Source organism: Artemia sp. Qi Xiang Cuo, chromosome 5 (genome assembly GCF_049724085.1).
Source record: "Artemia sp. Qi Xiang Cuo chromosome 5, ASM4972408v1, whole genome shotgun sequence".
In the NCBI taxonomy this organism is placed as follows: Eukaryota; Metazoa; Arthropoda; class Branchiopoda; order Anostraca; family Artemiidae; genus Artemia; species Artemia sp. Qi Xiang Cuo.
The window spans coordinates 76,092,721-76,109,819 of NC_142798.1; the positions used below are offsets into that span (position 1 = coordinate 76,092,721).

At 34.0% G+C, this 17,099-nt stretch overlaps 1 protein-coding gene across 1 annotated transcript in view; it reads left to right on the forward strand.

Moving 5' to 3' along the window:
- Window positions 1-17,099, forward strand: part of LOC148952538 (uncharacterized) — a 211,650-nt gene that overhangs the window by 99,375 nt on the left and 95,176 nt on the right. The window contains exons 9-11 of the mRNA XM_089089219.1: window positions 2,851-4,032; window positions 7,309-7,626; window positions 13,053-13,253. Coding sequence (XP_088945345.1) covers window positions 2,851-4,032; window positions 7,309-7,626; window positions 13,053-13,253 — 1,701 coding nt within the window. The remainder of the gene's footprint in view (window positions 1-2,850; window positions 4,033-7,308; window positions 7,627-13,052; window positions 13,254-17,099) is intronic.

Genomic DNA, 17,099 nt, shown 5'->3' on the forward strand with positions numbered 1-17,099 from the left:
GTTGGAGAACTACGTAATTTGATTTTGGATTTTAATTAATGCATGTCTTGCAGACACCCTTTGAGACCTAAGGGGTTGATCAAGTGTTTGATTAGATGATTGGGAAAGTGGTTCAAGTGTTATTTCAGGGATTACTAAAGTATCGGCTTCTCTTTTGAGAAAAACGAAATATGACTCGTTTATTCTTAAATCACCAGAATCTCTGTTTAAAGCTAGACCTAAATGTTGTTATTTATAAATTTCAACAGCTTCTCTGTAGTGCTGGACAACACTTTTGTCATGCGAAATTAAACTAGCTTGATTAAACAAAATAGTATGGTCTTGTTTTTCAAAAATGTGCTCTGCAAGGGCAGAGTCAGAATTTTCTGGTTTTTTCCGCTTTTTAAGTTTATTATTAATTGAACTAGTGCTGAGTTAACCTATCAGTTAGTCGCTGATTAGTTCTTCCGATATACCAAAGACCACACGAACAAGGAAGTGTGTTGACACCGAAGTTTTCACCCACCCGGAAAGGGTCTTTACCTTGATAAATTTCGGACCTGATAGTTTTTCGGGGTCTATAGTAAGTGTAAAGTTTATTTTTTTTTAGATTTTTTGAAATGTGGTCTGAAATCCCTTTAGTGTATTGGAGACCAAGATTAACTGAATTTTCCCTTTGATTTGTGTTTTCTGTGGAACTATCTGATAATCTTTTAATGCGTTTTGTAATTACAGAATTTATTAAAGTAATTGGATAATCATTCCCAAATAAAATATCTCTAAGGTGGTTGAGCTCTAAATCCAAGAAACGCGTTGAACAAACTTTCAATGATCTATCAACTAAAGAAGTAACAACTCCTCTTTTCACAGCAGGAGAATGATTTGAGGAATAACTTAAGTAACGGTCGTTATGTGTGGGTTTTCTATAGACACTAAACTCGAAAAATGAATCATTGTGAGAGCTCGAAAGCTCTTTTCGGACTTCCTGTAAAAATTTTTCTGTGGGATCGGTAGCTAATTGTTCATATGTGTTAGAATCATTTAAAATTTCCCTGACTTTTTTGTCGTAATCATCTGAATCTAATACAACAACAGTATTGCCTTTATCGGCTTTCGTAATAATCCTAGAATGATCTTTATGAAGTGCGTGTAAGACCAAGCGTTCATTTTTACTAAATTTTTTTTTAAATTTCGATTAATAACAGAAGGCGAATCCAACAAAGTTTCAACAAATTTTGCTCTAACCTCGGTAATCTCTCCAATACACGCACGAGAGTCATGAAAAGCCCCCTCTGTGTTCGCGACTATTTCACTATAAGGTATTTTCGAAGGGGCTATCGAAAATTTCAATCCTTTCGACAGAACCTGATTTTGCTCTGTTGTAAGGGGTGTGGAGCTGAGATTCACAGCAGGACCAAGAATCAGAGATAGAGAGGCGTCTTCCATTCTTAGATGTTCTGGTGCACCGAAATGATTCATTTTTCGAGTTTAGTGTCTATAAAAAACCCACGCATAATGACCGTTACTTAAGTTATTCCTCAAATCATTCTCCTGATGTGAAAAGAGGAGTTGTTACTTCTCTAGTTGATAGAGCTTTGAAAGTTTGTTCAACACGCTTCTTGGATTTAGAGCTCAACCACCTAAGATATTTTATTTGGGAATGGTTATCCAATTAGTCTAATAAATTCTGTAATTGCAAAATGTATTAAGATACTATCAGATAGTTACACAGAAAACACAAATCAAAGGAAAAATTCAGTTTATCTTGGTCTCCCATATGTTAAAGGAATTTCAGATCACATTTCAAAAAATCTAAGAAAAAATAAACTTTACACTTATTATAGACCCCGAAAAACTATCAGGTCCGAAATTTATCAAGGTAAAGACCCTATCCGGGTAGGTGAAAACTCCGGTGTCTACACAATTCCTTGTTCGTGTGGTCTTTGGTATATCGGAAGAACTGATCAACGACTAACGGATAGATTAACTCAGCACTCTAGTTCAATTAATAATACACTTAAAAAGCGAAAAAAAAACCAGAAAATTTTGACTCTGCCCTTGCAGAGCACATTTTTGAAAAACCAGACCATACTATTTTGTTTAATCAAGCTAGCCTAATTTCGCATGGCAAAGGTATTGTCCAGTACTACAGAGAAGCTGTTGAAATTTATAAATACCAACATTTAGGTCTAGCTTTAAACAGAGATTCCGGTGATTTAAGAATAAACGATTCATATTTCGGTTTTCTCAAAACAGAAGCCGATACTTTAGTAATCCCTGAAATAACACTTGAACCACTTTCTCAATCATCTAATCAAACACTTGATCAACCCCTTAGGTCTCAAAGGGTGTCTGCAAGAAATGCATTAATTAGAATCCGAAACCAAATTACATAGTTCTCCAACTTATTTAATTGCTGGTTCGTTTTGTTTTTTCGAGTGAATGAATTGGTTTCCTTCTCTTTGTTCAGTTGTTCGCTAGTATCTGTCGATGGCAATTCATGTTTTTTTTGGATTTTGTGCAAATCGAGGATATTGTCGAATAACTTGCTTCTATTGTTGTAATATAGTTGTTTTTAATTACTTTAATTTTTTAGCTTGTATTGATACGTCGTTTTGTTTCTTGCTGAAGAAGAAAGGCGTTTTTCCTCTCGAAATAATCGCTTTGTGTTTTGTCAGGCTCTTAATTTTGCCTATAAAAAAAACGTTTTTGCTAGTTTTTCTTTATTTATGAGAATAGTTTAGCTTTACTAATGGGGCAAGAGATTACTATTTTCATTTAATAGCTCCAGTTTATATATTTGTATGTCTTCAACTGAAAAATTCATGATAATTTAAATGACTGTTAATTCTTTTTGTTTTTGAATTTCAGAAACCAGACGTCATGAAAATATAAGAAAAAACAAACCTGTTGCAGTTGCATCCAGAGTAAAAATAGTTGAAGAAGAGGATAGTATAAAGTCTCTGAAAAATAGGAATTTTGAAGAATCATTTAAGGAAGACAAAGAAGTTATTCAGATAGCCAATGAACCAAATTCCAAAAAAAGATTAAATAATTCTTTTCCAACTGAATTGATCAATCACAATATTGAGAAAGCTATAAAAACCAATGGAATTAAGGAGGTTACAACAAGCCAAAAATCACAGACATTTGCATCAGAAGCAATAGATAATGAAGAACTTGACTTGAGTAAAAATTCAAAAATTCGTTTGAAGTTTGACTCACCATTAATACCGGATGATAACTTGATATTAGGAAATCCATTTGAAGAAAGTCCATGGGTTCCTCTTGTCCAGCTTCCTTTCCCGGTGTTTAACGAATCAGAATTGGATATACCCGGTGACCCAGTTAGTTCTTGGGACGAACCCTCTCACAGAGCTGATCGCATTCCTAGCCGTATATTAGAAGAAGAATTTAATGCGATTACAACTTTTAAACCTTCATTCCCCTTAAAGCAGGAAGAAATAAACCCACATGTAATACCTATTATGGAATCAATGAAAAAATTGCGGGAAAAGGAAATCAAGTCTTTTAGAAATAGCGAAAAACACACCCCAGAATCTTCTGCTTCATCGCCAAAAGGTTCATCTCTATTAGAGAGAATTGTTGATATGCTATCCCACAGCAATAATGAAGAAATACCTAGAGCAGCTCAACTTCTATCAGAAGAAATAGAGGTATTAAGCGCCATAAAGCCTGTAAAAATTACAGATTCTTTGGAAAGTGCTAGTGAGAAGAAAAGAGAACGCAGACAGGCAAAGAGATCCACTAATGATTTGTCTTTTTTAAGCCTGTTAAATGGAACAGCAAAAATTAGCCAGTCAAAGCTAACCGTGAAGCGATTAGAACAATTGAGACCAGAGGATGCCACTGACAGTGTGATTCCAAGTAGGAGACCAATTAAAAGACCTGTGCTATATAATGTAGATGGCGTGGATGAATATAATCTTTCAAACCAACCGATTTTTGTTGAAAAGAAAAGAAGGAAACCGACAAATTCGCCCATTTACACATTTAAGCTGCAAGATGGCCAGAACCCTCAAGATGTCCTTGGTAAGTTTTTATTCTCTTGTTTCTGTAGTCTCATAAAGGTTGGTTTATTATACAACGGAAAAAAGTTCAAGAGGTAACACAGCCGTCGCTTACACAACTATAAGTCTTAGGAAAAAGGAAAAATTGGGCCTGAAACTCTTAATTTGAAATACTTTTCACAGTATTTAGTAGTAGTGGGTGCCAAATTAAAACAAAAAGAATTTTGGGTGAAAAATAAGCAAAAAAATTTGACACCACACAGCTTAAGAAGGTACAGATTATCTTTAAAAGTATAGTTGTCTTTGTAAATCAACAGATTGTTAGAGATGGAATTTTTATAGACAGCAAGCATTGTCAAATTTAATAATTCGTTTCGCTTATTTATTTTCAAGCTCTACGTGACAACATTGACAAAGAGTTATACAGTTGAACTGAATTCATGATTTTGAAACAACTAAAAGAAAATCAGGGTTTTCAGGTATGAATCGACCTAGAATGTGTCAAGAGGGCAAAAAATATTTTATTTTTTACCTTGTTATTTTAAGCCCAGTTTGAGTGGTGAATCATGATGAAATCGGCAATCGAATATGAATAATGTCCATGTCTAATGGATTTATGCTTAACATTAACATCCTGAAAAATAAGAGAAACTAAATAAGTACTAAAGTAAAATAATGTCTCGGTCTAACCTTTATTAAGCAAATTTCTGTGTTAATCATAAATTGTGAATCTGTGGGTGCTGTGGAAATTATTCTGCAGAATTTTGAAGTTAAACGTAGCCTCTTTTGTTTTAAGTAATACCCAACAAAAAAGAGCTTATCTTGTTCTATCCAACTTTTTTCCTCCTAGATTCTTCTTCGAAAGAGGCTATTTTTAAAAAAGGATCGAAAGAGACTCTGTACTTTCAAACGGGCTGTTTTAATTCTCATATGTTTTTTTTTTAATAAACATAAACAATACCAATGTCTAATATATATCCCTTGAAAATAGTTCTTCAAGGAAATTACAGCCACATACAATAATTTACCCTCTTTTCTTCAATAGCAGAAGAAAACTGAAGCAGATTCTGTATTTTCACCCCGGCTGTTTTAAACTTCATATATATTTTTTCGAAGAAATATACAGTACTGAGGTCTAATCGATATCCTTTGAAAATGTAGTTCTTCAAGGAAATTGCGACCACATATAATGATTTAGCCTCTTTTCTTCAATATCAGAACAGAAAACTGAAGCAGATTCTGTATTTTCACCCCAGCTGTTTTGAACATCATATTTTTTTTTTTCGAAGAAACATAAACAATATCGATGTGAAATCGATATCCTTTGGAAATCTACTTCTCCAAGGAAATTGCAACCAAATTTAATGATTTAGCCATTTTCTTTCGATGTCCTGAAAGCGTGAAAATGTTCAATAGGAGAACAAAAACCGAAGCAGATTCTGTATTTTCACCCCAGCTGTTTTAATCCTTATATATTTTTTTCGAAGAAACATAAACAGTACCGATGTCTAATCGATATCCTTTGAAAATGTAATTCTTCATCAAGGAAATTACGACCACAAATAATGATTTAGCCTCTTTTTTCGATGTCCTGAAAACGTGAAAATGTTCAATAGCAGAACAAAAAACTGAAGCAGATTCTGTATTTTCACCCCAGCTTTTTAATCCTTATATATATATATATATATATATATATATATATATATATATATATACATATATTTTTTTGAAGAAACGTAAACAATACCAATGTCAAATCTATATCCCTCCAAAAATATAGTTCTTCAAGAAAATTGTGAGCACATTTAATGATTTAGCCTCTTTTCTTCAATATCCTGAAAATGCTCAATAGCAGAACAAAAAAAAACGAAGCAAATTCTGTATTTTCACCCCAGCTGTTTTAATCCTTATTAATATTTTTTTGAAGAAATATAGACAGTACCAATGTCAAACCTATATCCCCCGAAAATGTAGTTCTTCAATGAAATTGCGACCAAATATAATGATTTAGCCTCTTTATTGCAATAGCAGAACTGAAAACCGAATCAGATTCTGCATTTTCACCCTGGCTGTTTCGGTAGCCCCGTGAAAATGTGGTTCTTCAATGAAATCGCGGCCATATATAATGATTTGAGTTTAAATTTTAACCACTTATGGTGAATTTGAATTGTATTATTAATGTTTTTTGAGAATTTGAATGTTATGCGTCTATTTGTATGCAATCAAGTGGGTGTGGTTTGTCTGCACACTGAAACGTTTGTCTGCACATTGAAAAAAAATTAAATTATATGAGAAAAATAAGTCGATTTTTGTTTATCTTATCTCTCTTTTAATGTCCTTGGTTCAACCCTTTTTTTCAAAAATTTTGTTTATTCTTGACTACATTTCCCATCTGTAGTAACAAAAAAAAAATCATCTTCATAGTACCCTAAAATAAATTAAATTACCTTGGCAATCTTTTTTACCCTAAATCTGCTAATCACTGCACTGCAATAGACAGTTAGATGGATGTATTTATTCTTTGCTTAAGCCTCGTGGGGCATAGCTACGAAAAAAAAGCAATCCTTCACAACAGCAGATAACATTAATATCAGGCTAAAAATTAAAAAATTACATCAAAATAAAAATCGGCTAGCTTACTTACTTTACCTATAAAATAAATTAAATTAATTAAATAAATTGAATTAATCAATCTAGAAACGTGAAAGTTTTTACAGAATAATTTTGAAACCATGAAAATGTTGAGAAAGGTTGATATGGCTTGGGCACGTTCTGCGGATGAACCATGACAGATTGCCAAAGATTGTCCTCTTCGGCCAACCGTCTAAGGCTAAACGGAAAGCAGGTCGTCCACGGTTGGGGTAGGAGGATATCATAACGAAAGATTTAAAGTAAATGGGATTTTTTGGGAGGGTGTCAAGAGGGAGGCGTTGAATAGATTGGGATGGAGGAGGAGCGTGTGTTCCTGTGTTTGCCTCAGGTGGCTTGGTACTGTGGTGAGTTGTTAGAAGTAGTAAAATAGACATAGGTCATAAATCTGAAAGGCAAAAAAAAAAAAATGGAATTATGATGTCGCGATATATTACTAGGCTGAAAGATTAGCGAGGGCTGAAAAACAAGGCAATTGGAGGGAGGTGAAAAACAGTTGGTGATCCCACCTTTTTACTGACAAAAAAAACTTTACTGACAAAGACGCCATTTATTTTCCTAGTAATTTAATTTCGTTTTTATTTTAGTTATTTTCAATTAATTATTATTTAATTATAATTAGTAGTTACAAATTTTGTCATTTTTTTAGGTGACCTAATAAGTTCTGGTGCTTTTGGAGAATCTGTCCTTAAAAGATTGCAAGAAGAACTTCAAATTAAGGAAGATTTAAACTCGACTGCTACTCCTTCAACTACCACAGCTACAACAACAACTATTACAACATCTAGTACAAAACCCCCCCGTAGATCAACGTTCCCCTTTCCAACCCGCATTCGACCGCAGGTATTACTTGGATTCAACAAGAAAAATCGATTCTGGGCTGTTCAAAATACCACGAAGACAGATAGGGTGAACAGCGAAAGGAAAGAAGATGAAAGACAAAGCATACTCGACAGTCTCAATGATAGTAAGTTATTATTTTTTGTGTGAGCGGTAAATTAATGTTGTAATAGGAGAAGGGGGGGGTGTCTTGCCAGGGAGATATCTTGCAGCCCTCACACAATCAACAGGCACAAATCCGTCTATATCTGCATAAATCTTATACGGGAACAAATCTGCTGATAAATATCATTTATAGTCAAATATTAGCTCATGCTTTGCCAAGGAAGAAAAATAATACTTATTTGTTTATCCCACCACCTATAGGAACTTTATGCTTGGGAAGGGTTTCATTCCGAGAACGATTCAGATTCATGAAAATAGCAAAATAGACTAAGTATATGGAAATGTAGAAAATTACAGAGTAGGCAATTACTGCGTAGGAAATTACTACTACTACTACTAACAACTCATTGCAGTACCAAGCCACCTGAGGCCAACACAGCTGCCTAAGCTCCTCCTCCGTCCCAATGTGTTCAGAGCCTCCCTCTTTACACCCTCCCAGGAATGCCCCATTTCTCTTAAATCTTTCCCTACGACATCCTCCCACCCCATTCGGGGACGACCTGTTTTCGTTTGGCCCTAGACGGTTGGCTGACAAGGATTATCTTTGGCAATATGCCAGATTTCATCTGAAGAACGTCCCCTTGCCATCTCAACCTTTCTTTCATGATAACCCTAGAAAGCGAGATTGAACCACATTTTTGGTACAGCTTACTTTTTGAGATATGGTCAGTCAGTCGGATAAACAAAACAATCCGTAGGCAATTTTTTGGAAAACATAGGAAATCCTCAATTTTTGGAGCGCCTACGCTTCAGAAGCATACTTGACCATTGTAGCTTCCAATATGCTAATCCTGGTTCGCAGACTTATACTCTATATAATAAGATTTTATGGGAAAGTCAGGACTTGAAATTCTTTGGAATTGTCCTATATACTTGCCCAGTTGAAACTAATTTTTCAAGTTGCCGGGGATAAATATTCTTAAATAAGAATGCAAAATTCAGATTTGTTGCTAAATCATAAGCAGTACCAAGTGTTTTTTTTCTAGTTTGTCACCCTCCTCCAAAACGCGTAATGATTCTTTTCTTTATGTAATTTTTCTTCAACAGTAATGTACATTTTGCTACTACAAGCAGGGATTATCAATTGAATGCTTCCTTTACAAGAGGCGTAAATAGCTGCAATATTTGGAGGGGATACAACCTATTTTATTGACGTCTGGTCTGAGACTTTTACCGATCAAGCTCCATATTTCCATAAAATATGCATAAAAAAGTTAAAATTCTGGAACTTTGTACTGTTTTTATCCTGAATATTTTGTTTTACCAGCTAGCTGAACACATTATTGGGGGGGCGGGGTCACTTTACTCACTACATGTTAAACAGGTGTCTTCTACTGAGAATTATAAGTTTGGATACGGGACGGACCAATCTCTTTACGAATTCAGCTTCTTATGTGAAAACTGATGAGCTATTTTTTTGATGAGGCAGTTTTTTTTTTATGAAGATTCAAAAAATATATTTTCTAAAATCCAGGCGGTTAATTTTGTCCTGCTATCCCGTCTGCTGACACCCCTGTTATAACAATTAAATCATTGTAGTTATGTTGACAATAGAATAAATTTTTTTTTTGAATTTTACAATGCCATCTGTTTATTGTATGAGATGAAAAATTATTTGTAATTTATATTTAATTTTAGCCAAAATACTTTTATTTGGAGTATCCCCATTTAGACCAGTATACGACGGCAAAATATGGCAAACCTGGCAATTGGAAAGAAAAATGGCTTAGACTTGGCTATTGCCAGTGTTTTTTGTTTTTTTTTTATTATTTTACTATGGACAGAAAGCAGTGGTAATTGATATGGATATAATGTTAATTTCACAATTGACATATGAATGATTCTAATGGGTTCCACTATTGACATAATATTTATACTTAACTGTTGACATAAATCAATGATAGTTGACATAATGTTTTTTTTTTATTATTTTACTATGGACAGAAATCAGTGGTAATTGATATGGATATAATGTTAATTTCACCATTGACATATGAATGATTCTAATGGGTTCCACTATTGACATAATATTTATACTTTACTGTTGACATAAATCAATGATAGTTGACATGAATTTTATGTCAGTTTGACCATTGACATAACATACATTTTAATAGATTTGATAGTTGATGTAATTTTTTACTCTACCATTGACGTCAATCAATGGTAATTGACATAAAATTTGTGTCAATTTGACCATTGAAATAACAAGTATTCCAATGGATTTGACCATTGGCATAACGTTTGTACTTTATCACTGAGATAAATCAATGAATTTCATGTCAGTTACATAGAAACATTTTGTCAAAAACATTAACTTTGTCACTTTGGCCATTGACATAACAAATATTCTAAAAGATTTTACGATTGCCATAATTTTTGTTTTGTGGAAATGATGACGTTCTTAATTTCTTGTTTTAGAATTCTGGTGTATTTCTATTGGGCATTGTTTCTTCTTTTCTTCCTTCAGACATTTTTCAATCATTGGACTTCTTAAAATTGTATATCAAACAGTTCGTGGTAACGAACTGTAAGTAAGGAGTGACCCGGCTCAATGGTAACCGAAACTCTAAAAAACGGAATTTTGATACCAATAGATACATCAAAAGAATCAGATTTTAATTCTGATTTCAAATATATAAGTTTCATCAAGTTTAATTTTACCTATCAAAAGCTACGCGCCTGAGAAAATTTGGCTTATTTTCGAAAAAAGGGGAAAGACCCCCTAAAAGTTATAGAACCTTAATGAAAATCACACCATCAGATTCAGCGTATCAGAGAACCCTACTGTAGAGGTTTCAAGCTCCTATCTACAAAAATGTGGAATTTTCCATTTTTTGCCAGAAGAAAGATCACGGATGCGTGTTTATTCGTTTTTTTCCCCAGGGGTGATCGTATCGACCCAGTGGTCCTAGAGTATCGTAGGAGGGCTCATTGGAACGGAAATTAAAATTTCTAGGGCCCTTTTTAAGTGACCAAAAATAATAGAGGTCAAATAGACCCCCTCCTGCGCTTTTTGTTTCCCATAGTCATCTAATCAAAATTTTAAGATAGACATTTTGTTCAGCATGGTCAAAAGAATTGTAACTATGTCTTTTAGGATGATTTAATTCCTCAAATCCTCCTGGAGGAGGGCTGAAATTTATAAACTTTACCCAATGTTAACATATAGTATTGGTTATTGGGACCCTACTCAATGGTAACCGAAACTCTAGAAAACGGTATTTTGATACAAATAGATACATCAAAAGAATCGGGTTTTAATGCTAATTTCAAATATATAAGTTTAATCCTACCCATCAAAAGTTATGTGAAAATTTGGCTGATTTTCGGAAAAAGGGGGAAAGACCCCCTAAAAGTTATAGAACCTGAATGAAAATCACACCATCATATTCTTCGCATCAGAGAACCCTACTGTAGAGGTTTCAAGCTCCTATCTGCAAAAATGTGGAATTTTGTATTTTTTGCCAGAAGAAAGATCACTGATGCGTGTTTATTTTTATTTTTTTTTCCCAGGGGTGATCGTATCGACCCAGTGGTCCTAGAATATCGTGGGAGGGCTCATTGGAATGAAATTAAAAGTTCTAGTGCCCTTTTTAAGTGACCAAAAAAGAAGGGTAACTAGGCTCCCTCCCACACTTATGTTTTTCCTAAAGTCACCTGATCAAAACTTTGAGAAAAACATTTTGTTCAGCAGGTTCGAATATATTATAAGTGTGTCTTTTAGGGTGACTTAATCCCCCGAAGTCCTTGGTAGGAGGGCTTAAAGTTATGAACTTTACTTATTGTTAAAATATAGTATTGGTTATTGGGAAGTATACAGTACAGACGTTTTCAGGGGAGATTTTTCCTGGTAGGGGGGGGGGGCAGGGACGTACGCCGGGGGGGTGCCTCCGCCCCCCCCCTGAAATCTCACGATTTTTTTCATTTTCCCATAATTTTCTGATTTTTCTCACAGAATAATGGGTTTGAAGGATTTGCCCCCCCCCCGAAAAAAATTGTCCCCCCCCCCAAAAAAAAACAATTTCCTGCGTACGTGCCTGGGGCCGGGGGGTTATGTAGGAGAATCTTTCCATGAAGGAAGTTTCCATGGGGGAAGGGACATTGCTATGAAGGGGACGCCGGACTTCCCAGTATTATTTAAAAAAAGATCAGAAATTAAATATAAAAAAACAAGTTTTTCAACTGCAACAGCAGCAACATCAAAACTTTAAACGAACAGAAAATATTACATATATGATTGGGTTCACCCCCTATTCAATACCACACTCTTTAAGCCAGAGATTTTTTAGTACTTTCATAAGAGCTATTTATTCTAATTAACGGCCTTTGTGATTAAGCGGTCATTTTTAAAGAATTGGAACAAAATTTGAACTTTTGCTTAAAGAGCAAGGTATTGATTAAAAATATATGAATATAGAAGTTCGTTACGTAAGTTCATTCGTAAGTTACGTATATTTATTACTAATAACAACGTTCGTAAATAAAATGGAACAACTTTTGAGAAAGCCATTTAACCAAATAAAATTAAATTAATATGAAAATTTTGTTTTAATTATTCATGTACTGTGAGCCAAGATCAAAACCTGCATTTATTCAAAAACGTTCAAAAATTAAATAAAAAAAAAGTTTTTTTAACTGAAAGTAAGGAGCGACGTTAAAACTTAAAACGAACAGAAATTATTCTTTATATGAACGGGGCTGTCACATCCTCAACGCCTTAATATTTACGCTAATGTTATACTTTCCCACAACTATATTTTTTTTAAACAATGAAAAACTTTAGCGTAAAGAGCGAGGCGGTGATGAGGTGACAACCCCTTTCATATACGGAATAATTTCTGTTCGTTTTAAGTTTTAATGTCGCTCCTTACTTTCAGATTAAAAAACTTGTTTTTTTTTTATTTAATAACGTCCAATGTCCATGCTACATTGTTATTACGCTTTTTGGTAAAAATGAGAATATTTGCTAAAAATAGTGCGGATAATGTATTCTGTGCATAAGTTAGTGAGTTATGGTTTGCTTGACGTCCAGCTTCATAGTCCAAACAGGGCTCGAAGATTCTTGATGCTGGGCAAGCTGGAAACGCCTGTTTCCCACCACAAGTACAAGTACAATTAAAAGGAAGGTGTCGTTCCTCTAACTCTATGGAATAATCCCAAGAACGCCCTAATGCGCTTCTGTCCAAAGTGTACTGTCGGGTGTTATAGGTGTCATGGCGTCCGTTCTTATCAACAGATGAATGTCATTTTCTTCTTTATATAAGTTCACTTTCATTCTTCTTTAAAATATTCTGATTGAAGGAAAATTCTTATCCTTCAATTCCGCTTTGCGATCAATTTGCATTATCGTGATCTTATACATAACTCTTACCTTTACTCTTACAGAGTGTTCAGAGAAAGAGTTAAATTGTAAGAGCGGTGAATGTGTAAGCAGCACTGCAAGGTGTAATCAGCGAAAAGATTGTTCTGATGGCAGTGATGAAAAAGGCTGCAGATGTGCAGATTTTCTTAAATCTCAGTCAATGGATAGGAAAATCTGTGATGGGATCGTTGACTGCCCAGACTACAGTGATGAGATGCAGTGTGGTAAGTCATGCTAAAAGATGCATTCAGTTACTTTTCTGGTTTCATGAAGGTAGCTGGCAATTGTATATGTGAGTAATTGTATATCGTATATTTTAGCTAATCTGTTCTTGGTTATGTATATTTTTTTTTCAGTTTTAGATTTATTTTTTTTATATATATACGCTGAAGACGCCTTGTTTTATACAGGCAAAATATTCGTTGGATTTTTTGTTTCTCTTTGTTTTCCTTTACTGACCATAGACCCATTTTGTCATCTTCCTATTCATTTGCAGAGTTTATTAGATTAAATTAAACTGCCTTAGATCCTATTCATAATTTATCACATTAAACTTCCTTACAATTAATAAAGAACTGGAGTATACAAAAATATAGAAGAAACAGATGGTACTTTTTAGCAAATTAAATAAAAAAAACAAGTTTTTTAAACTGAAAGTAAGGAGCGACAATAAAACTTAAAACGAACAGAAATTATTCCGTATATGAAAGGGCCTGTCCCCTCCTCAACGCCTCGCTCTTTACGCTAAAGTTTTTCATTGTTTTAACTAAAAAGCCCCAGTATTTCAGCTTCACATCTGGAAGTCTTAATCAACGGTTAAAAAGAAGAAGAATAAATAGACCAAACAGACGAGACATGCAAGGAAATAAGGTAGAAGATGAAAATCGATATATAAAGAAATAGCGAAGAAACTTGTATATGAAATACTGTTACAGTTATCATCGTAAGGAGTTGTTTTGATCAACTCAAGGAGTTGTTGTAATGAGTTGAGTATTTTTTCAGGTGTGAGTGTATATATATATATATATATATATATATATATATATATATATATATATATATATATATATATATATATATATATATATATATATATATGTATATATTCATATACAATAATAATTGTATATGTGAATAATAATTGTGTATATATTTATGTATTTTTTTTAGAAAGCGGCTCCATATTTTTTCGGGCCAACTGGTATCCTGGGATATTTTTGCATAAAAAATCTATTTCGAGGGGTTAAAAGTATGAAAAAATCTATGAAAGCCGTTAATTTTGGATTTTGCTAATAAAATTATGTACTATATTATAGCATTATATGCTCTCTGCTAACGGAATCATATAAGTGTTTTCTTATATGATTTCATGCATAGCATAAATAGGATGGTTGAGTTTCCATCGCAACAGGTATTTATGTAATGTAATGTCGGTTGGAAGAGCCAGAAAAACAAAAATTTGCAGTTGCAGTTGCTATAAATCATGAATCTTTGGAATCAACAACTGAACTAACGTGTCAAAAATAAAATTGAAGAGTAAAGACACAGGCGGTTAGAGCATATGCGAAAATGACAATTAGAGCGTGATAAACAAGTGAGGGAGTCAAAAATAAAAATGAAGAGCCGCGACTCAATGAAAATCAACCTAGACAGCAAGAATCAAAACGTATCATAATTGAAAATGATAGCGATGATGATTAGGTTTGGTATTTTGACATGGATAAGGTCGTCAATGCCTACCTTACCTATGTTAAAAAAAAACAAAGGTTTGGCTATATGCATTTCATAATGACGTAAGATAAGCCGACGTGTAACGAAGCACACAAATTGATAATGATAGCAATGATGATCGAATTTTGGATTTTGACGTGGATAAGGTCATCAGTACCTACCATACCTTTGAAAATCAAAAACATGGATCAAAATCAAGAACTGGGTAAATTGTTGGAAGAAAAAGAAGTTTTTGTCCCACCACCTGAACAATTAAAACAAACAAAGCCTACCATACCTTTGTTAAAAAAACAAAGGTTCGGCGATATGTATTTCATAATGAGGAAAGATAAGCCGAGGTGTAACGAAAGAAACAAATTGATAATGATAGTAATGATGATTGAGTTTTGGATTTTGACATGGATAAGGTCATCGATACCTACCATGCCTTTTGAAAATCAAAAATATGGACTGGATAAATCATTGGAAGATAAAGAAGTTTTGTCCCACCACGTGAACAATTCAAACAAACAAAGGTTCGGTGACATGTCTCTCATAATGACAAAAGACAAGCCAATGCAAAAGAAAATGTTTTTGTCCCACCACCTGAGCAATTAAAAGAAACAAAGCAGGTTGCCAATGCCTTCCATACCTTGTAAAATCAAAAACCCGGACTAGATAAATCGTTGGAAGAAAAAAAAAAATTTTGTCCCCACACCTGAACAATTAAAAGAAACAAAGGATCGGCAATATGTCTTTCATAATGACAAAAGACAAGCCGAGGCAAAAGTTAAAGGTCCAATAAAAAAAAGTAATTATTCAAAGACACCACTTCTAATTTAAGGGCCATTTGGACGTCATGACATCAAGAAACGGCTGAATTTGTCTGCGTTTAGAAGACCAGCGACAGTAGGAATCTATATATAGAAGCCTGCCCAGTGCTGAGTGCCGGGGCCTGGCGGCGAAGCCGCTGGGCTCCCGATACTATTTAAAATTACTTATCAGTCGTTGTTGAAGCAATAAAGTTCGTATAGTTAAAAAAATTGAATCAACCCAAAAAAATGTGTGGTCTTCATGAGAATCACACCATCATTATACCATATGAGATGAGGTTTTAAGCCCCATACCAACAAAAATATGAAAACTCTTTTTTTTTCAAAGAATGATGGTCACCCACACGTATTTATTTCTCAGTGGTAATCGTATCAAACCAGAGATCGTTTAATCAAACAGTTCGTGGCAATGAACTGTAAGTAAGGAGCGACCCGGCTCAATAGTAACCGAAACTCTAAAAAACGGAATTTTGATACTAATAGATATATAAAAAAGAATTGGTATTTTATGCTGATTTCAAATATATAAGTTTCATTAAGTTTAGTCTTACCCATCAAAGGTTACGAGCCTGAGAAAATTTGCCTCATTTTCGAGAAAAAGAGGGAAACACCCCCTAAATATCACATAATCTTAATGAAAATCACACCATCAAATTCAGCGTATTAGTGAACCCTACTGTAGTTTTCAAGCTCCTATCTGCAAAAATTTGCAAATATGTATTTATCATACAGTTTGTTGTAGCGAACAGAAAGTAAGAAACGATTCGGCTCAATAGTAATCGAAACTCTAAAACACGGAACTTTGATATCAATAGATACATGAAAGAATCACGGATGCGTGTTTATTTGTTTGCTTTTTTTCCCCAAGGGTGATCGTATCGACCCACAATAAAGTGAAAAATATTGGAAGGAAACTAGGCCTCCTCCCACTCCCCTTTTTTCTCAAAATCGTCCGATCAAAATTTTGAGATAGCCATTTTGTTCAGCATAGTTGAAAGGCTAAATAATTATGCCTTTGTAGATATCATGACCCCCTGCAGCCCCTGGGGAAAGGTCTTTGCATCATTTAAAAAAAGATCAGAAACTAAATAAAAAAAAAAAAAAAACAAGTTACCAACTTACTCCTTACTAAAAGTAAGGAGCAACATCTAAACTCAAAACGAACAGAAATTATTACGAATATGCAGGGGGCTGCTCCTCCTCAACACCTCGTTCTTTACGCTAAAGTTTGAATTCTGTCCCAATTCTTCAAGAGCGACTCCTGAAACATGTTCGTTTAATTAGAACAATAAGAAGCTTTTTTTAATACTAAAAAACTTTAGCGTAAAGAGTGAGGTGTTGAGGCGGATCAAACCCCCTCGTATACGTAATAATTTATGTTTGTTTTGAGTTTTAATGTTATTCCTTACTTTCAATTGAAAAAACTTGTTTTTTTTATTAATTTTGGGGAAAAAAAATATTCGAAAGGAAATTGAAAATTTTAGGATTGTCCTAAGTAATAAAAAACACCTTAGTGTGTAGGAATGG